The sequence below is a fragment of the Apodemus sylvaticus genome, chromosome 15 (assembly GCF_947179515.1).
Source record: "Apodemus sylvaticus chromosome 15, mApoSyl1.1, whole genome shotgun sequence".
In the NCBI taxonomy this organism is placed as follows: domain Eukaryota; kingdom Metazoa; phylum Chordata; class Mammalia; order Rodentia; family Muridae; genus Apodemus; species Apodemus sylvaticus.
In genome coordinates, this window is record NC_067486.1 from 79444131 (window position 1) to 79466281 (window position 22151).

The window sequence follows — 22151 nt, forward strand, 5'->3', positions numbered from 1 at the left end:
AATATTTTTTAAACTGCACAGGTGGGTCAAATGACTGCTCTGGTTCGTCTTGATTCTGAAAGGAATGAATTTCATCACCTCCATAAGGATTGAATTCAGAAAATGTCATGGAAACATGATCCTCAACAGGTGGTTTCCATTCTGGCAAGTATGAGTTCCTCTCCACCTAAAGAATGAAGGACGCTGCCCCGTCTCCACGACGTGGCCGTCTCTACTTAACACCATGTCTGATGCTGTGCGCATCAGCGGGTCAGGACACCCTAACTGCCCAGGATGAACATCAGGCCCTACCTGCAAAAGCCCTTCTCTGACAGAACTGAAAACTGAAACAACCGCATGTCATGACGCCTACTGTCTCACCCTTGTTCAACTTAAATAACGAACCGTTAACTAAACTCCACAAAAAGGACACAAACGACATGAAGTCCCTGCTGCCCTCGTCTCCTCACACTGCCTTCTGTATCATACACAGGACTTAGTACTAAACCAAGGCGCGCACGGGCTGGGAGGTCAGAGGAGCAGCGTGCTGAGTATGCGTCGTTCAATGGCTCACACACCAATCCCACCTCCCTTCACGGCAGCACTTGGCTGGGATGGGAGGATCCTGATCCACCATCTGTCCATATGCCCCAGACTCAGAGGACAGCAGCAGACCTGGGAAGAAGCTCGAGGAGAGGGCGCTCTCCCAGCCTACCAGCAGGCCTCGTTCAGGCACACTGAAATGCTCACAAACCTTTATCTCATGGCTACACTAATTCCTCTGTCAAGATGTACAGCCATGTCTTACAAGTAATCAGAAAAACCACATATGCTAAACACTCACGGCCGCAGACACGATCTGTGCAGATATTCCCTTTAGAAGTGAATGCCGCATAACTGACCCATGCAGCGAGAAAGAATCGGGTAACTTCTTCTTCCTAAGAGAGAGAGAAAGATAACAGATTGAAGGACTGAAGAGGCAGGATCCCACGGCTCTGAAAGAAAATACACTTAAAATGGAGAAAGTAACACTGTGTTGTTATTAATTATTAATCTTTATATAGTTATTGTTAACTGATACTAAAAGATGTATAAAAGCCTAACAGAGCAGCACTCGGGTGTGCTCTGACCCACCTTGAGGCTCAGAGGCTCCATCAAGAAAAAAGACTGAACTAACCATCCTCTCCCGCTGCCCGCCTGACAGACTCGCCTGACTCTCCCTGACTCCTCTCCCATTGGCTTGCTCTCCACAGGCAGCCCTCCTGCTGATGAGTCTGCCTGCATCACTGCTTGCCTCAGTGCCGCTGCCCTTCTTCCTCCCCTACCTGTGACAACTTGGAATGCCTTCTCAACACTGTCACCCACGCTTGTCACCCACGCCCTTGCTCCTGCTTATGGCTCCTTTCACCTTACGGACCTTGGTACCCTCCTAAGGGGACCCTTGGACCACACATTAACGGGGCATCCCCAATCTGAGTAAAAGTGTGCTCTGCTGATCTAAGAACGAGGAAGTCACGGGTCCTCCTACTAGAGCCCCATAGCCTAGGAGGAGGAGCTGATAGTTCATAAATACGAAAGCACACATCAGAAATATGAATGCCATACAAACAGAGACTGCATCCTGCTTATTGGAAGACATGAGGCACAGCTAGCAGGAAAGAGCTGTCTGATCCCCAGTGGGAAACATGACTGCAAACAGGCACAGACTGGGCGGGCAAGTGACAGGCTCCGAGTGGTAACAGTGCCTGTTGCACCACCAAGGACTTCTGGCTATCAAGTACCAGGCATCTCCAACTCGTACCCAGGAGCACCACCAAACACACTTCAACACAAAGTCAGGAGCTTGTTTAAGCTGGTATGAGATTATGTGGGTGTGATTTTTTTTTTTTCAGCAAAGTTGCATGATTCTCAAGTGAGAACCTGTGACAATATCAAAAGGTCAGCCACTCCTGATTGGCAACAAGAGAGCACCATGGCTTTCAAACAGGGAATCAGGGTCATCAAAGACATGAGTCTGTTCGCAAGGCACTAAGCTATGCTGAGGAGGTGGGAGCCCCACAAAGATCCTTGTCCAAGATGGCAGCCTCTTATTGGCTGACACAAGAAAAGTCTACGAGGAGCAGACCGAGCACGTGGGCAGCAGTCCAGCCACACGTGGATTCAATAAAGCAGTTCACACAGCGCTTCCTCCACGCCTCCACGTAAGAACATTTCATGTTCTCACAAGAATCTGGAATGTGAAAACAGCCCAAACTGAAGTTATTTAGAGTTCGAAGCCTTTTCCCCCAACCTTTAATCATCTTTGAGAGTCTCCTCTGAACCTGCTCCAAGGAAATGAAGAATTCTGGAGCTGACCTTGAAGTGGGTGTAGGCGAGTCCAGGGAACCCTGGCAGCCGGCAGCCAAGCTCCAAGGAGTGCGCCCCAACTAGGCTATGCCCCTCCATTAGCTAATTACACTGTAGTGTGAAGACATTTACTTTACATAATGAAACTATACTGCACCATGAAGACGCTGGCTTTAGAAAATCAAATTAGGCTGTACCATAAAGATAGTGACTTTAAATAACCATATACTTTGGCCATGCATAAGTATGACTTACAAGGATATTTACCTCTTTAGGTTGGCCCTGTCCCCACTGTCTGAGCTCGCCACAGATGAGGTATCATAAGAGTGAGAGTCAATGGTGTCGACGTTTAACAAGGTAGGGTCCTCCAGAACAAAAGACTCATCTTCATCGTCAGTCTAAATTGAAAGAAGATACAATCATAAACTCAAGACTCCAAATACTCTGCACGAAAGTGAGCCAGGCCTGCTTCTGCTTTTCCCTTCTCTTCCACACATTCTCATTCACGGAGAGGCATGGCGCAGGACTCCCAGAATGAAATTCCAGCTCCACACAGAGATCCCTCTCTAAAGAGTTCATGAACTCCGAAGAGTTCTCTTATGGCAGGAAGCAGCAGAGCAGTCGTGCAGACCACTGTTAGCTGCAAATGCCTTTACAATTCCGGCCTGTGGAGAAACTAGCAAGCACTGGCTAATTAGAAGAAAACAAATGTCACCTGGCTGTATGCAGAGGCAAGGCATCCTGGGTGGGACATGTGCAGAAGCCTTGATCTCAGAGCATGGGTTTTACTGGGGGTGAAGGAAGTTGCCGTAAGCAGCTGGAGTATATAAGCGGAAACTGGAGATGGTCTGGACAGACGAGCAGGGGTCCAGGCTGGAAGGTGTTGTTTTCCATCATGTTTGGAGGCAGCAGGGCCCGTGTCTGCCTTGTCTGCCACTGTATCTGCAGTACCTATTACAAGGACTGGCATGTAACAATACCCGCATATTTATTTACTAAAGTACTATCTATCTACAATGGGCGGTGAGAAGTCTAGCAAGTCTTTTAAGGAGCAGAGACAAGATGGAACCCTGTTTTAGGAAGATAAATGGGGCCACATGCTGACTGAAGGGGACAGGGGGAGGCTGTGGCAGGGGAGTATTAAAGACAGGTGGAAGGATATTGAATACCGAAGAAGAGTCGAGCTGAGGAGAGCTGAGGCCCAGGGAGCCATGAGGAGAGAGTCGTGACTACGCTGAAGTCAAGGCCCTTGGGAGCCTCTACATGAGGGGGAGGGCGGGACAGGGAAAAGTGGAAGACAGTTCCAAGGTGTCTGTCTTGAGGGACATGGAGAAGGGGACACTCCCAACCGACTGACAGCCCACAAACAGCAGATGAAGGAGCCACGGAGGAGCTGGCTGGCAGCTGACTCTGAATCAAGGACACTTTGCAGTGAGTGTTCGGGGGAGGTCAGCCATGCTCACTACGCCACTCTCCTCTGAGCTGCTGAGCTACGCCAGCTGTGGGCCCAGGCGCTGCCCACGCCGCGCTCCCTCCTGGCCACGCCCTGCTGGAAACGGTCTTGCTCCTTGGTTCCCAACAGATGTGCCTCTTCCTGCTAATGTGGACTCTCACAGGTCACATTTCCTAGCTTCTCCTCAGTCACCATTAAACTGTTAATCCCCAGCAATATTTGCAGCTCTCTTCTCCGGCTACTCAGACACTCCCTACTTAAGCAAGCTTTTTCATAACCACAGCTTTAAGTGCCCTGTGGTAATGGCTCTGAAATCTGTCTTCAACATCAACATAAAGGAGTCTATAATTTCACTACATTCCAAAATTCTCCACCACACATAAGTCTGCTAAGAATGAGTTTGTACTTGGCAAGGGGACAGTTACTTGAGAGCTGAAAGAGACTGCCACAATTGCTGTAGGAAAAGGAAATAATCTGGAAATAAGAACTACAGGGTAAAGGTCATAGGCAGGAGAGTCAATCAAAGCCTGATTTGATTTTCTTAAGTAACCTGGACACATAATTAAATAAAACAGATCACCTGAGAAAAGCCAGGCTTACTGAATAACTGAAGGAAATAAAAGGATTGAGGAAGCCAATGCTGCACAGTAGAGATGTCGACTTTCCTCAAACTGTGTAAAACCGATATGCTCTTATCAAGTTTAACAGGGCGTGTGAGGGAGGGCCTGAACCTTGCATGCTGAAAATCCAAAACTTAGACGACATCACTCTCAACAGCAGCAGAGTTGGGACACCCAACCACTGGCTATCAAGGCCTATGTTTGTTTTACTTATTTACTGATACGTGGTTTATTTAGGTTCATGAGCATGTTGGGTATGCATGTCTGAGTGTTTTATCTGCAGATCTGTGCAACATGTGCATGCTGTACCTACAGAGACAAGAAGGCGGCATTAGACGCCTAGGAACCGCAGTTACAGACAGCTGTGAGCTACAATGTGGGTGCTCTAGGTCCTCTGCAAGAGAAACAAGTGTTCATAGTGACTGAACCAACTCTCAGGCCCACATTACTGATTTGGTTTTTTGAGACAGGGTATCATGTAGCCTAGGCTAGCCTTGAGCTCCCTTATGCAGCTAAGAAGGACCCTGAACTCCTGATGGCTGCTCCCCTGCCTCATCTTCCCAAGGCCTCTCCTCCCCTTCTTTCTTCCTTGCCTTCTTAGTATGTGTCTGCGTGTCTGTGTGTTTACCTGTGTGTGTCTGTTTGTGTACATGTCTGTGTGTGTGTATCTGTGTGTATCTGTGTATATACATACATGTATGTGTGTATGTCGTCTGAGTCTGTGTGTGTGTGTGTGTGCCTGTATGTCATCTGAGTCTGTGTATGTGTTTGTATGTCGTCTGAGTCTGTGTGTATATATGTATGTGTGTCTGCGTGTTACTGGTGATGAATCCCAGGGCCTCACATGCTAGGCACATGTTCTACCACTAAGCTACATTCCCAAACTTAAGAGCTAACATCCTAATCTTAGAATGTGACACTGGGGCAGCCACACACAGATGCGTTAAATCAACTCTCAAACAGATGATCTGCTAGGCCGTAGCAAAGGTGGCATCACAAAACCAAGAATATTCTCTCCAGCAAATAGTATCGGATCATACCTCATATTGATACAAACAGAAAAATTCCAGATGAAAGGAAAAACAATACAGATTTTGGAACAAACAAGTTAATATCATCATGGCCTCAGAGCGGCAAGATTTTCTTAAACACGGGAAGCATAAATAATGGGTGTCACAATGGGAAAGTTTAAAAAGCTGAACTCTGGTAATAGCTCCAGGATACCAAATGGAAACACCAGTGGTGTAAAAAGATGCAGTGTGAAAGAAGAGAATCGTGGTGAGTTCCGTGTGATATAAAGACTCCTACAAAGCACTTTTTTAAAAAGTTTTCCATGAGATATTCAAACAGCCAAAGCCTACTTCAAGGCATCCAATGTCATCAATTTCCATAGAAATTAAAATTAAAGTCACCTTTCATTAAGTACAAAAGGTCAAAGAAAGGGCACACAGATTCAACAGTTAGCAAGTATATAGACAGCCAGATCTCCGGTGCCCTTCTCCTAAGGAACATATTAAAACAATAGCGAGCCAGTGGCGCTGCTCATGAAAGCAGAGTCACGCGTGACCGCTTACCAGTTCTAAAGGGCATGCACAGGAAAAATGTGAGGATGTGGCTGTGTGAGCACAAGACATGATAAAAATGTCCTCAGCGGTAAGCACGTGAATGTCTATCAACAGGAGGATGAGCAGATGAGACAGATAAGGAAACGGCAGTGCCGAGAGGAAAACTGTTCCAAGAAGACATGACAAAACTCAGGACAGTGTACTAGAGAAAAGCCAGTGACACAGGTATGCGGTGCCATGCACACACATGTACATACACATACATACACAAGAGTACACTGTCTTGCATGTAAGGTTAGGCAGGCAAACCAGTCCATACAGGCAGAAGCTGGAATCACAGTTATTCTAGGCCTTGGTGCTGAAGCCCAAGAGGAGCTTCTGGGACAGGCTGTGCACCCTACTGCACGGGCTGCTCGGTCGGTCGAGACAGGCTGTGCACTCTACTAAATGGGCTGCTCGGTCGGTCGTGACAGGCTGTGCACTCTACTGCACGGGCTGCTCGGTCGGTCAGCACAGGCTGTGCACCCTATTGCACAGGCTGCTCTGTCGGTCGGGACAGGCTGTGCACTCTACTGCACGGGCTGCTCACTTGGTAAGGAGCCTCCATGCTGCACATTTAAGATTCGTTCACCGTGCTGTGTGCACACCGAAAGATGTTCACAAGATATTCCTAGCTATCCAACAGCAGAACTGAAGTGAACCCAACATTACTCTGAGACTATGAAAGGTCAAGAGACAAGGTCATGACAAGGTTAAAGTTTAGTAGAAGAAAGGGACCAGAAGAAAAGGTTCATGTTAGAGAATGTAACTTCCAACTTAGGACCTGAGAGGCAGTGATTTCAAGGCCTGGCTGGTAACATTATCATTTCATGTGCTGAGTCTTGAGTTCACAATGTCTTCCAAGTTACTATCTTTCCATTTTAAAAGCACCTTAGGTTCATTTTTGGCCAACCTCGCTCAGGTTGATATAATGAACATTTTAGAAAATATACATATAAATATTCTAGAGAAAGAGCTTATTTACCCTGCTGCCTTTTTTTGGTCTGTTAATAGTTTTCTTTAATAACCCCTGATAGTCTTTGTTGGTCTTCAGAGGCAGGACAAGGGGCTGAGGTGCATGTTTAACATGCCAAAGCAGACCTGGCCTCCAGGTTCCCCCAGCAGCCCTCACACCCCGCCTGTTACAGGGCGTGGCTCGAATACCCTGCCCCCTGCCCTGAACTTTCCAGCCCAAGGCTTGGAAGCTCTTTCCTATGTAATCCACACACTGCGGTCTTCCTCCATCTGCATTTCCTCTCTACTTGAGTACACACTCTTTTTTCTTCCTCTATCCCCTCCCTCTGTCTCCCTCCATGGAGATCTCCCTGGCCTTTTGGGACCAGTGAACCCGCCCAGACCAGCTTCCCTTTATATACTTTAACTAGGTTGAAATGGCTCATTTCACTGGCAGAGAATAACTTATCAGTATTCACAATTATTTTATTACTTTTTCTCTCTCTTATTTACCTCCTATCTCCCTAAACCTGCCCATTTTCACGTGCCATCTGTCTCTCAAGGACAGAGGCTGTCGTATGGCACTATTTCATGCCAGCATCTACCACAGAGACCTAGTACAGTAGGCACCAAATTATACTCAAGGTAGTGACCATAGGGTAAAAAGTCCAAGCTCACATCCAGGTTTCAAAACCCACCAATCCCTGGGCTCACCCTAAACTGAGGACTTGATATCTCACCAATCCTCACGCTGGAAATCACTTCCATGGAAAACGCCCCCCACTCCCCTAGAAGCCATATATAAAGCCTGCCTTCGACTCAGTTCCCAGCTGCTTCTCACCAGAGCAGAGGCAGCCACCCTCCTGGGCTTTTCCCCTCCAATGAATCTCTTGAGTGAGGTTTGCTGTGCAGTGTGGCTTGTGGTATTCCTTGGCTCCTGACTGCCAGGATACTTTCCTTCAGAGTTGCGACACTGGCATTGGGGAAACCTTCTCCCTCAGAGCCATAACACTCACAGTAACAGCATCACCTTCTCGGTAAGCTACACTGACAACAGTATTTACTGCAAATCAGGGACAGGAAAGCCGTTCTGGGCTAGTTTGCTTTCATGATGAATGACAATCTCATTCTTAGAAATATTTTAATTATTATCTTTAGATTATTAAAATGAAATTTAAAAATCAGATTGATTTATTTTTATATTATATGTATGAGTGTTCTGATATCATGTATGTATGCACACCATGTGTGTCCCTTGTGTCTAAGGAGGTCCAAAGAGGACATCAGATTCCTTGGAACTGGAGTTAAGGATGGTTGTGAGAAACCATGTAAGTATTAGGAATTAGTCCTCTGCAGAGCAACAAGTGCTCTTGACTGCTGAGATGTCTCTCCAGCCCCATAGAAGCATTATTTTTATTGACAATGTTTGTGTAAAGATATGCAATAAGGCCATTAAGATCTTATTCTATACTAAGTATGATGGCTCCAACAAAAATGCAATTATGCTAACCAAACTAGCTAAAATTAATTTCCCTCCCTCTAAATAAAAGATTTTCTGTTAGAAATTAACTATAAATACATTCATAAAATTAATAATAAATTACTATATTTCACTGCAAAAGATTCTTTCAGAGCACAAGGCTACCTATGTAAAAACTTAAAATGTGGGTTGGATAGATGACTCAGAGGTTAAAAGCTCTGACCGTTCTTATAGAGGTACAGAGCTCAATTCCAAGCAACTACATGTTAGCTTATAACCATCTAAAATGAGGTACGATGCCTCCTCTTCTTGACACAGGCAGAACATTGTATACATAATAAAAATAAAAAAGAATACTGAAAATGTTTTAGGTCTTAACATAGATCATGCAAAACACTTTTGAAGTCGAATATAATCAAAGTAAGTACAACATCACACTGATTTTAAAAAAAAAAAAAGAAAAGAAAAAAAAAAAGAAACAGTCAGGGAGCTAGCTCAGTGGTAAGGTGCTTGCCCAGGTTACACAAGACCCTGGGTTCAATCCGCAGCACCACACAAAACAAGACAGAAAGGCAGCTGCAGGAGCTGAAGAGCGAAGCACTGAGCAGCACCCCTCTGTGGCCTCGGCTCCAGTTCCTGCCCAGGCTTCCCTCTGTCATGCCAAGTGTGAGCTCAAAGAAACCTATCCTCCCAAGTGGCTCTGGTCATGGGGTTTATAAAGCAACAGAAACCTAACTATGACGCCCGCCTCTCAGAGCGGTATGGAGCAGCATATGCCAGCCTCCCTGCGCGCTCATGAGAAGGTAAGAGCACCGTGGCCCCACAGCAGTGTCCAGGGTAAGCAGGTGAAATGGTTCATGTGAAATGGTTATGGATTACAGAGTTAAATAAGGCAGTGTCCCCGTCCACACCAGTTTACCCGGCACATCTCTTTTGACACAAGCAGCTGGATCTTTCCATGCTGTACCAGACCTTGCTAATTTTTTTTGTTTGTTTTTAGTATCCACTTAACAGCCAGAATCCTAAAACCAACTGGCACTTACTTGCTTGGAAGAGAATATGGTAAGCCATCAGAGATCAGCCTACCCTCTGTAAAAAGTTTCATTACCTAAATAATATGTCTTAAACATCAAAAAACAAACAAACAAAAAAAAAAGCATCTCAAAGAATTGTTTAAAAACCGAAGAAGACCCAGAAGGTCTGGGGAGTGGAGGCTTCCTGGGCGGGCGGACATGGAGTGTGCACCTGAGCACAGCCGTGTCAAGGACCCCATGCCCCGGGCCCCAGGGAACTGCAAGGCCTTCCTTCCCCAGGTCCTTGTGGATGTCCACGCAGGCAATGCCCACTCAGCTTCCTCCTCCGGATGTCCACAGCCTGAGACGGCTCCCCGACAGAGACCCCAACCTGGGCCAGCTACACCTGCCTCGTTTGCAGCTGTGTGAAATAAACGTGCCTCTTCAATCCGGGTCCATGAGATAAACACACCAAGTCTCCCGGCTGTTGCGGCGGCATCTCCACCAGGACACACTGTGTACTTAATCCCAGCTTTTCTGTTTGTGCGTCTGTTGTTTCGACATCCACCATCACCCCAGATGGGTCAGTCCCTAATGCTGTACAAGGTCGGTGGGAAAAAGCACCCTGTATGCGAGGGAAAAGACATGCCATGGGCACATTGCCTCCCTACAGACTGCTGGCCGAAGAAACCCTTGAGACCCCCCCACCCAGTGCTGTTGGTAGCGCTGGACTGAAGACTGCTGGAGATACTGCGTGTTCTGGGAAGGACTCTAGCCAGCCCGAGCATGGCAAGCGCAGGCGGCTCTGACAGCCTTGCCTCACCCATCCCTCTCCCTTGCTAAAAACTGTTAGAATGCATCCCTAAAGCCAGCCACCAAGGTCTGTTCCCTTACTTGGCCACTTCTTCCTCCTGAGGCTGTCTACCAAGGTCTACCTATCAAAGTCCAGCAACCAAAAGCCCCCAGTTACATTAAACGCCTCAGCCTAACACGGAGATTCCCCTTTCCCTTTACAAGCTGCGTCTTGCCTACAGGTCATGTCTGTCTCCTCTCTATCCAGTGGCAGTCCTTTGTCCTCTGGAAGAAGAGCCTCTTCTCCCTCCCCCTTGTCCCCTCCCCTGCTCCCTCATGCTCTATCTCCTGGCTTTGGCTCTAATTCCCTACCCTTTGTCCTTCTAGAGCAAAATAAATCTCCTCTGTGCTGAGAACTTGGTCTGGGAGCATCCTGAACAGACACTGGTCCTTGCACTCTGGTCTTAATACACGGAGAGATCAAGAGGGCCCGTGCAGCTGGGCGTGGTGGTGCACGCCTGTAATCCCAGCACTTGGGAGGCAGAGGCAGGCGGATTTCTGAGTTCGAGGCCAGCCTGGTCTACAGAGTGAGTTCCAGGACAGCCAGGGCTACACAGAGAAACCCTGTCTCGGGGAAAAAACAACAACAACAACCAGAGGGCCCGTGCGAGGGGCTCTTCTTTGCCGTCCGGCTTTTTTAGCACCAGAAGGTGCTATCCAGGCTGTGGATAGCTGTCCCTAACAGACCTGCTGTCTATAAATGGTGTGCTGCACTATCAATAGTAGTCGAAAGATGTGCCCACTGGTACATTAATGGTACGGCTGCTACAGACACAACCAAGTGTGTTGAGTTTAAAGGCCATTCCACAGAAGGAAAATTGTGTTTTGTACTGTAAGCCACGGTGAAACCCTTTACCTGAAGAATCACAAAGCCAGGGCAGGCTCCTGCAATTACTTTGTGAAATGCGGATGGCATGCCTGATAGCTGCCTTCTAAACACTGTGTCTAACTTCTGTTGCTCACAGCCTTGCTTACAGAGGAAGGTTACTCACAGAGGCTCATGACAATCAAACTGCTGAAATCCAGCGACTGCTGTTATGATGTGATGACCCACTCTTAGTGTATACTCCTGTAAATATCAGCCCTTCCTGGCTCAGGTAATGTAGTGGAAGAGAAGGCAGAAAGCTTGTAGGAGCCACAGGATAGGAGTGGAGCGCTAGAGAACAGCTTTCTCCTCAGGAGACATCACGACTGCGCCATTGCCACCAGAAGCAGAGATAACCCTGGCTCTGCAGTTATAGAGCAGGAATGGAGAGGGCCACCACTGTGGCACTTTTAGAAGAGTTTATAGGGGGCTTACATTCTCAGAGGGTTAGAATCCATGATCACAATGGAAGGCAGGACAGCAGCTTCTGAAAGCTCAAAGCTCACTCCCAGTAACACACCTATTCCAACAAGGCCACGCCTCCTAACCCTTCCCAAACAGTTTCACCAACTAAGGACCAAGCATTCAAACACAGCCCGTGGGAGACATTCTCATTCAAGCAACCACACCTGGGACTCCGCCTACGCTGGCCTCCCGTCTCACTGGTACATGTAGTTTAGAAAGGTCCAAGAGTGTATCCGAGGAAGAAAACTCAGATGTGATGGCGATTCTTCACTGTCAACTTGACTACATCTGGAATTAACTAAACCCAAGCAGCTGGGTACACCTGTGAGACATTATTTTTTTTTCTTTATTAAATCATTTTAAGTGAGAAAACCCATTTTTGATTGATATCTTTTGAGGAGGGATGATCCAAGTTTAGTCTGGGCCACATCCTCTTGATGGCAGCCTACATAAAAAAAGGCGTACTCTTTGCCTGCTTGTTCTCACACTCTTGATGGCAAGCCCATCACCTCTCTCGCATTACAGTCTACTTCTTCAAGAGTGCGGCATATACTGGAGACTGGGTGACACAGCCAGCCCTGTGGACTAAATGCCTACTGGATTCTTGACCTATCAGTTGGTAGTCAGGCACTGGACTACCTGGACACAGCCATTCCAATATAGCTCTATCATGTCATTCTCTATATAGTTCATGCTAATATATGCCATATGGTATATACATACATGATATATGTATGTATATGTATCTATGTATAAAATTCTACAAGTTCTGTTTTTCCAGAGAACTCTGACTAACAGACCAACTTTCATGACGGATGAAAGCTGGGATGGGAATTTTAGTGACTATATTTGAGTCATGTATTCTCTTAAAAGTAAGCCAGATAAACTTACTGGCTCACCAAGTGGGACGTGCATAGAATCTTTCCTTGGTCTATCACTGGTACTTTATCTCAGGTGAATTCACATTTGCTCATGGACACCCCCCATACACACACACCCAGAAAGGCAACAGAACAGCTGGGCAAAAGATGAACAAGATTTAGTTTCTATCCTTAGATTGAAAATCAATTACTGCTGACCAACAGAGCTTTCTGCCATGATGAAGACACTGTGTGTCTTTGCTGACCGCTATAGTAGCCACTAGCCACACATGGCTACTGAGCTCCTGAAATGGGGCTTGTACAACTGAGAAACTGAAGTATTAGTTAATATGATTAACATAAGTTTTAAGTTGACACATGTAGCTAGTGGCTACCATACTGGACAGTATATATCCAAATACACATACTGTAACTAACCCAAACTGTATGAAAAATCAATGCCACAAATCAATAGTGACAAGTAGCATTTACTTACCTCATTAAGAATGCTTTCCAGAGTTGGAGGGGTATCCACCTGAGGAATATCAAACTCCTTGTCATCGATCTAAAGAAAGAAATTAAAGTTCACATGAGGTTTTCCTCTTATAACTGTGAAATATTTTAAATGACTAAGAACCACTGTGACAGGGCAAACTTACTGCTAACTGGATCAACTCAGTAATCCCTGTCCACACACTTAGTGACACGCAAGGAACACCTGGCTGACCTTTCTAGAAATTTGCAGAACTTCTGCACCTCCCGTCCTAGGATGACAAATCACCACATCTCACACCAGACCCTCCTCTCCTAACTTTAGGCTTGAAACCTAACTGACATGCCAAAGCATGCCACAGAATTTCATGTGAAGACTGGCTAAGCTTAAAAGATGTCATTAATACTCTCACAGTCACAGAAACCACTGATGATCAAGAAAGAGAGCAAGTGGGTGTAAGGTAGGAACTCTAACACTCCCACCATCCGAGGGGCCTAGAGAAGGCATTCCACACTGCACACCAGTGTCTTCATCTATGTGGATTACCAGTGTTCTATAAACGGTAACAGACTGATGGGACCCTGAAAACCACCATACGGACTCCCACTAACCAGGCAGGCAAAAGTGACAGGCTCAAGGTATGTGGGTCATAAAGGACACTGCCTCAAGTTTGTTAAAAATCATCACTTGAAGAAAGTTAAACTTTTACCAGATCATTTTTGAACTCCAGCTCCTTATCCAGATCTATGCAAGAGAATTTTGAAAGGGAAGCTTCTAAATTAAAAGACTTGTTCAACTCTTCCTCCACAGTCCTGGCGCACGGGTTCTGTTCCAAATTCTCCTGGTCTGGTTCACTTTCCATCGTTGCTTTCAATAGCTGAATTCAACCAGTCCGAGCAATTGCTTCTTGTCTTGGTGCTGGATTGCAGAGATCTGAATGATGATCTCTTTGGTAGGGAGGCAGGTGTTACCTAGACATCATCTTCTCAGCTAGACATTTCAGAGTCATCCTTAATGAGATCCCACTTGGTCATCTGTTTGCAGGCAAAAAGGAAGAGAACAGAGGGTGGGATGTGGGTGGAGGGTTCCTATGAGAATACAGAGGGGAAAATTTAGCTCAGCCTTGGAGAGGTATGGGCCAGGGAGCTCCACCCAAGTCAACAGACAAGTATGGAGCATGGTGAGTCTGAGACAGCATCCAAGCAGATTTGTATACCTGCAGCCAGAGGGCAGCCTGCTGCCAAAGCTTCTAGTCAACCTGTCCTTCTCTTCTGGGACCTCAAGGCTGCTCTCCAGTTCCCCAGGCAGGAAGCACAAAGACTGGCTTGGTTGTCATCAACTTTGAACCAGCTGGGTATATATGCCCAGGACAGACACTGAGTTATTTAACAACACACTAGCAAGCCCAGAAGCTGATTTACAGGGTGGAGTCAACAGTGACCACAGGATAAAATAATTACACAAAGCCAGTCACAGAAAAACATGATTATCTTTAGGAAAGAATAAAATACTCAAGTAATCTAGAAATGTATACATTTTTCTGTGTATTTCACAGCTCAAAACAAGACCTTGTATTATACATTTAAAAAAAAAAAAGATAAACTGGTAAGCCTGAAAAATTAAAACTATATTTTTAAAAGCACTAAACATTTAAGCTGGGCATGTGGTGGTGCAAACCTTTAATCCCAACACTTGAGAGGCAGAGAGGCAGGCAGCTGTCTGAGTTCAAGGCCAGCCTGGACTACAGAATGAGTTCTAGGATAGCCAGGGCTACAACGGAGAAACTCTGTCTGGAAAAACAAAAACAACAAAAAAGATTCAGTTTAAATGTTATTTTGAACGTCTTTATATTGTGTTTTGATTAGACTACAAGTAGCCAAATTTTTCAATCTGCTTGTTTTTGTCTGTAAACATGAACGAAAGAAATAATCCACAGTAATAACAACAAAAGAAATAATTCACAGTAATAACAACAAAGCAAAACGTCACTTTGTTCTCTAAGCCGTTTACCATAGTACGATGTCCTTCCTATATCCAGTACATACACTATTTCACTTTTTCTTTTTCAGCTTTTCATTCAGTCTTTAATTAAAAATGTTAAATGGGCTGGAGAGATGGCTCAGCAGTTAAGAACACTGGCTGCTCTTTCAGAGGTCCTGAGTTCAATTCCCAGCAACCACATGTGGCTCACAACCAACTACAAAAAAATCAGATGCCCTCTTCTGGCAGGTAGGTGCACATGCAGACAGAGAACCCCTACATTTAAAAAAAAAAAATGCTAAGTGGAAGATTCTCAAAATTTTTTAGTATTAAATTGTACGTGCTCCATCCCAGTAGGGACAGAAGCTACCCCGCTGCCCCGCCCAGGCCACCTTCTCCAGCTTGTCTCTCAGTCCAGGTCTCTGTTATCAGATCAGTTATCACAATGCTGCAGGGCTTCTCTCAAACCAACTCAGGAGTCTGGGCCTCTTTAAAGATTTATTTATTTATTTTATATAAGTGAGCACACCAGTAACTGTCTTCAGACACACCAGAAAAGGACATCGGATTCCATTACAGATGGTTGTGAGCCACCGTGTGGTTGCTGGGATTGAACTCAGGACCTCTGGAAGAACAGTCAGTGCTCTAATGTCTGAGCCATCTCTCCATCCATCAAAGTAACTCTTAAGTTACTTAATAATGACCCCAAGGCACGAGAGTAGTAATGGCGGCCATGCCACAGAGAAGCAAGTCACCACCTACGTCCTTTAAGGGGATGGTGAAAGTTCCTGACTTACGCGGCTGTCGAGGTAACACAGCATCACAGGAAACAGAAAGCTAAGACAGGGTGTGTTACGACAGGACACATTCACTCAATTTTTGCTACAGCATAATTTTTCTATATTATATTTCTATATATTGCTATTAATCTCACAATATGCTTAATTTATAAACTAAAATGTAACAGTTTAATCATGTACTTATAGAAAAAAATATTGTATATGTAGTTTGCTCTCCTTACCCATAGATTTCATATCCATGGAATCAACCATGAATAGAAATCACTTTTTAAAGTTGTTTCTGCAGCTGGGCATGATGGCCCACGCCTTTGATCCCAGCACTCAGGAGGCAGAAGTATGCAGATTTCTGAGTTCAAGGGAAGCCTGCTCAACACAGTACATTCTCTAGTTTACCAAGACTCTACTCTGAGACTCAGTCTTAAAAAATTAATAATAAAATAAAAAATGAGGATTTCTAGATGTTTCTGAACATACAGGCATTTCGGTCATCACTGTTCCCTCCACAATCCACTAAAGCAACTATTTTTACATTGTTGGATGTTATAAGCAATGTAGAGATAGTTTAAAATACACAGAGGGGCCTGGAGAGATGGTTCAGTACTTAAGAGCACTGACTGCTCTTCCTGAGGTCGTGAGCTCAATTCCCAGCAACCACATGGTGGCTCACAACCACCTGTAATGGGATCTGATGCCCTCTTCTGGTGTGTCTGAGGACAGCTACAGTGTACTCATATAAATAAAATAAATAAATCTTTCTTTTTTAACTGTTTTTTAAAAATACAGAGAAGGATGTGTGTGAGTAATATGAAGTGCTGTACTGTTTTGACATAAGGGACTTAACCATTCAAAGGTTTGTGTCAGAGAGTCCCTGAACTAATCCCCCACAGTAACTAACAGACTACAGCATACCATCTGTGGGTTCAGGCACTGACTGGGGTATCTTCAAATGTATCCCCTAAGGATAAAGGGGCACTACAGTAGCAGACAACCAGCAAAACTCTCAGTGTCAAGGCCCTTCAAATTACACAGTGCTCGGAGGGAACAGACACCACTCCCACCAACCCTGGGCTCCACAGTCAGTACATTATTATTCTTTGGTGAATAAAAGAAGAAATAAAGGTTGACCCCTGCAACAGTTTGAATTAGAAATGTCCTCACAGTCTCAGGCATCAGAATCCCTGGTACCTAGATGGGGCACTATTTGAGGAGTCTTAGGAAATGTGGCTTTACTGGAGGAAATAAGTTTTTTCCTTTGTAACTTTGGGGTTGCAAAGCCTCATGCCATTCCCAGTGTGCTTTTTGTTTCCTGCCTGTGGCTCAAGATGTGAACCCTGACCTTAGTACTTCAACTACCTCCCAGCCATGAAGGGCTCTTATTCCTCTGAAACCATAAGCCCACATCAACTCTCCCTTTGTAAGTTGTCTTCATCTTGGTGTCTTATCACAATAATACAATAATAAAGTAACTAACAGAGCATCTGCTGAGGCACTGAGAATTGGGTGTGTGCCAGAGACACTGCCTGCACGCATGGGCAGGGGCCAGGAGAGGGAATATGCACACTGTGTAAGTTATGTGTGTGTGTGTGTGTGTGTGTGTGTGTGTGTGTACACAGACACTGTGCTGTGAGCATGGGCAGAGGTCAGGAGAGTGAATATGCACACTGTGTAAGTTATGTGTGTGTGTGTACACAGACACTGTGCTGTGAGCATGGGCAGGGGCCAGGAGAGTGAATATGCACACTGTGTAAGTTATGTGTGTGTGTGTACACAGACACTGTGCTGTGAGCATGGACAGAGGTCAGGAGAGTGAATATGCACACTGTGTAAGTTATGTGTGTGTGTGTACACAGACACTGTGCTGTGAGCATGGGCAGGGGCCAGGAGAGTGAATATGCACACTGTGTAAGTTATGTGTGTGTGTGTACACAGACACTGTGCTGTGAACATGGACAGGGGCCTGGAGAGTACATCAACGCCCTCTTCCACTACTCCCCAACTATTCCTTTGCGGCATCTCCCTCAACCCCACGCCTGTGTCTCCCAGATAGGCTGAAAGCCAGTAACCCCTGTGCCCCTGCGAGCCTCCTGTCTCCACTCCCCTCAGAGGAAGCATGACTGTTCGTTAGTCACATGCAGAATGCCTGGCTCCTGACGTGGGTGCTGAAATCGGAAGTCCACTCTTTATGATTGGACAGGAAACACTTAACTGCAGAGCCACAGCGCTAGCTCTAAGAAAACTCAACTCTTTAAAGTTAACTTAAATAGATTGAGGACACCATCTGCCAGTGGTAAGATTATTTACTTAATGTGCCCAAGATCTTCTCTTCCATTCCTAGCACACGGTCTTACGTGTACACACACACACATACTACAAACAATAAAATACAACACCAGTAAGCTTAGTTTTAAAGCCAACAAGCCAAATTCACTGACAATTTTATCACTTATATACAGTGCCTATGATTAGGGCAACGGTTCTTAACCTTCCTAATGCTGCGATCCTCGTGTTGTGGTGACCCCCAACCATAAAATTATTTTTGTTGCTACTTCATAACTACAACTTTGCTACTGTTATCAATCATAAGTCTGCTTTCTGGTGTCTTAGGTGACTCTGAAAGGGTTGTCCAATTCCCAAAAGGGTCATGAACCACAGGTTGAGACCCACTGGATTGGGGTATTGAAAACAGCTAATAAGTGTAAGACGTGTGAAGCTGTGAAAACTGACTCTTCACGAACTGAAACTGACTCATTCCTTCCAAACAAACCCTAATGTTCTATCTTTGAAACACATGCTATCCAAACATTCCTAGAAACAGAGCTGAGGGCATTCTCCCTGGCATCGTCTGAAAGCGACTTATCGGCTACTCAACACACTGCTCCTGCCCAATGAGCACACACAACAGCAACTCTGGTGTTCACAGCTTCCTTCAAAGACTCATGACAAGTTACTTCTTTACAGTCTTTCACCATCTCTACCACTGAGCAAAAACAACAACAATATTCAAACATTCCTCAAAATATAAGCTTTATTCTTCTGAACCTTTTTTAGAATTTCATACATGAGTACTATATTTACATAATTTTCCCTTTCCCACCTCCAAATCCTCCCATCATCTCTTAGATCCACTGTTTTTATTTCACACATACAAACACACACACAAATACATACATGAACATGTGCATGCACGTGCACACAACCCACTAAGTCACTTAGTGTTACTCATATGTACATGTGTTTAGAACTGACCACTTAGGATCTGACAACCTATCGAGGGCTCATGCCTGGAGAAAACTGACTGACTATAGTCCTTTTCCTAGGGGTGGGTGGGGCCATGTGGACTTTCCCCATCCCCACTGGCATGTCCACTGGTGTGGTCATTATTCGGGTCTTGTTTAGACAGCCATATTGTTAATATTTCCAGAGTATAGTAGCATCCCTATCACATGACAAAGCACAATCTCCCATAAGGCATCCTGATTATCTAGAACTTACAAACGTTTTTTTAAACATGTATTTATACATATATGTCTGTGTACCATGTGCTTGCAGTACCCTCACAGGCCAGAAGAGGGCATTGAACTCGTGGAACTGGAGTTGCAGACAGTTGTGAGCCACCATGTGGGTGCTGAGAACAGAACCCAGGTTTTCTGCAAAAGCACCAAATACTCCAGCTACTGGTTCTCACAATCTTTATGGTCTCTCTTTTCTGATATTCCCTGAGCCTTAGGTTTAGGGTCTGTGTCTCAGATGTACCAATTGAAGCTGGGTACTTCTGCAGTTTTACATAGTGGGAAAGACGACACAGAAAGAAAGAGAGAAAATAATAGAAATAGGCAGAGACGGATGGGTAGCTTGGTGGCTGAACCACCTCAGCTGGTAAGAGCACGTTCACACAGGCTGGATGACCTGGGGTCACGTCCTAGAATGATGTGAAATAAGAGACTCCCACAGTTGTCCTCTTATCCCCACAGAGGTGCTGTAGCACACGATTGCCCCCTGACAATAAATGAATATAAATTTGTAATTGTAAAGCCATTGATACTTTGAATACAGTGAAACACATTTGTAATCTCCAGATTCCTATAGTGAAATGTGAAAGAGACAGAATCACCTGCAAGTTCACAGGCCAGCCTGGAGGGCTGAGCAGCAGGAACAAGAGAGACCCTGCTTTAGCAAGACAGAAGGCAAGGACAGCTCCTTAAAGGTGTCTGCACTTCTGCTCCTGATCACTCTCCCTCCCTCTCTCCCTCTCCCTCTCTCTCTCCCACCTTCCATCTCCTTCCTCTTCTCCGTCTCCCTTCACACAAAATAAGTAAGCAATAAATACTTTTACTAAAGTATTTGTTTATTTTAAGAAAACAAGGTAGAGAGAACCTGAGGAGGAATAACTGAGTTGTCCTCTGGCCACCACATACATCTGCATATATGCATGTGCGCTCGTACACACACATCAGGTTTCGATCTAGACTTTGCCAGGTCCTATCTGTGACTTCGAGCAATCCAGTTGCTCAGAGCCCCTTTTATTTCTATATCTGTGAGTGGACCAGTGTGAACATCTGTGTTGTTCGTATCGCCTTCCCAGAACAGTCTCTCCGTCCTGGTAAGAGCTCCTTCCTGCACTGGTGCTTTCTGTGGTGGCTGCCAAGCACAAAGGGGCTTGGAGAGAGCAGGTCCCAATAACCCTCTTCTACATAGAAGAAATTATACAACAGTGTCAGCTGAAATACCAGCCACGCACTGTCACTAGTAACCCGCCTCTATGGACAGAACTTTTATTCTAGGTCTATATTCAATTCAAGCATCCTTACAAAAAGGGAGATCAGGGAGAAAGAGAGTCCAGGCTCTAATTTTCCAAGTCAGCTCTGCCATTTTGGCTACATGGACCAAGGAACTCCCACTTCACATCTACCACCTACCACCTACCACCTACCACCTCTCCCTCTCTTCCTCCCTCTCCCTCTCTTCCTCCCTCTCCCTCTCTTCCTCCCTCCCTCCTGTCCCCTTCTCCCTCTGCCTCCATCCTCTCTTGGGGCTTCAGGGCCTCTTAGGAGCTCTGACTGAAGAACACAATTCCTCTCTCCTGGGGATACCACGGCAATAAAGGCTGCACTGACTGGAAAGCACCAACAATGATGCCTGGACCCAGAAATTTTCAATAAATAATACATAGTACCATCAAGAGTTCCAAAATCTTCAAAGTTACAGACTCTAAATCAAGATTAGTAGTTTTGTAAACATCACACATGCCTTCTGTGTTAGTCAGGGTTCTCTGGAGTCACAGAACTTATGGACTGTCTCTATGTAGTAAGGGAATTTGTTATGATGACTTACAGTCTACAGCCCAACCCCCCAACAATGGTCAGCTATGAATGAGAAGTCCAAGGATCTAGTAGTCGATCAGCCCCATGAGGCTAGTTGTTTCAGCTGGTCTTCTGCAGAAGTAGATTCCAACAGATATGCTGGCAAGTAAGTGCAAGCATCTTCCTTCTTCCAATGTCCTTGTGTAGGTCTACAGCAGAAGGTGTGGTCCAGATTAAAGGTGTGTATCACCATGTCTGGATCTGGACCTTGTTAAGGTCCCAGGCTGACCTTGAACTCAGAGGTCTCCCTGCCTTAGTCTCCTGGGATTAAAGGCGTGTACTACCTTGCCTGGGCCTAAGCTTTTCATAGCCCCTATGCCTCAAGATCTCCATGCCGAGATCCAGGTCAGAAACTTATGTCTCCTAGTCTTAAAATCTGGACCACAGGTGAGCCTTCCAATTCTGGATTGTAGTTCATTCTAGATAAAGTCAAGTTGGCAATATGCATTATATTATATGCAAATAGCCATTTGGTCATGAGCTGAGAAAGACCCTAGCAGAGTTATCAGACATCTCAAAACCTTAAGTTGTTACCCTGGGGATTCTCACACTAACCTATTCTGCCATCACGCTGGGCCCCGTCTCTCTCCCTCTCTCCAACATTACTCTCTCTTTCTGTTAATGAAGCCAACTGTTTCCTAGTCTTCATTTCCTTTGTCACTTCCTGTTACACAGTGTGTATGTGTGTGCATGTGTGTTAAAAAATATTCTCATCACTGAAGTCACTATGGCTGATAAAAAGTTACCTTGCTGACTTTTTAAAGGTCGTTTAGCATCTTCTGTCAGTTTGCAGAAATGAAAACAGAGGCTGGGGAATGGCTCAGTCAGCACGGTGCTTGCATGAAACATGAGGACCTGAGCTTGAATTCGCAGCACCCACAAGAAAAGCTCAGTACAGTAGCACACACCTGTGAGCCCAGCCTGGAGGGTGGGCAGGCAGGGGTCACAGACGGGAGGAGCCTAAGGCTTGCTAGACAGGGTGTCTAACTGAACTGATCATTTCTGGGTTACAAAGAGGAAATCTGTC

General features: G+C 45.4%; 1 protein-coding gene across 1 annotated transcript in view; it reads right to left on the minus strand.

The window, feature by feature from the left end:
- The window catches only part of Vps8 (VPS8 subunit of CORVET complex), a 197273-nt gene that overhangs the window by 168240 nt on the left and 6882 nt on the right, over positions 1-22151 (minus strand). Inside the window, 4 exon segments of the mRNA XM_052157994.1 lie at positions 824-917; positions 2593-2723; positions 12988-13056; positions 13694-14018. Coding sequence (XP_052013954.1) covers positions 824-917; positions 2593-2723; positions 12988-13056; positions 13694-13846 — 447 coding nt within the window. The 5' untranslated portion in view covers positions 13847-14018.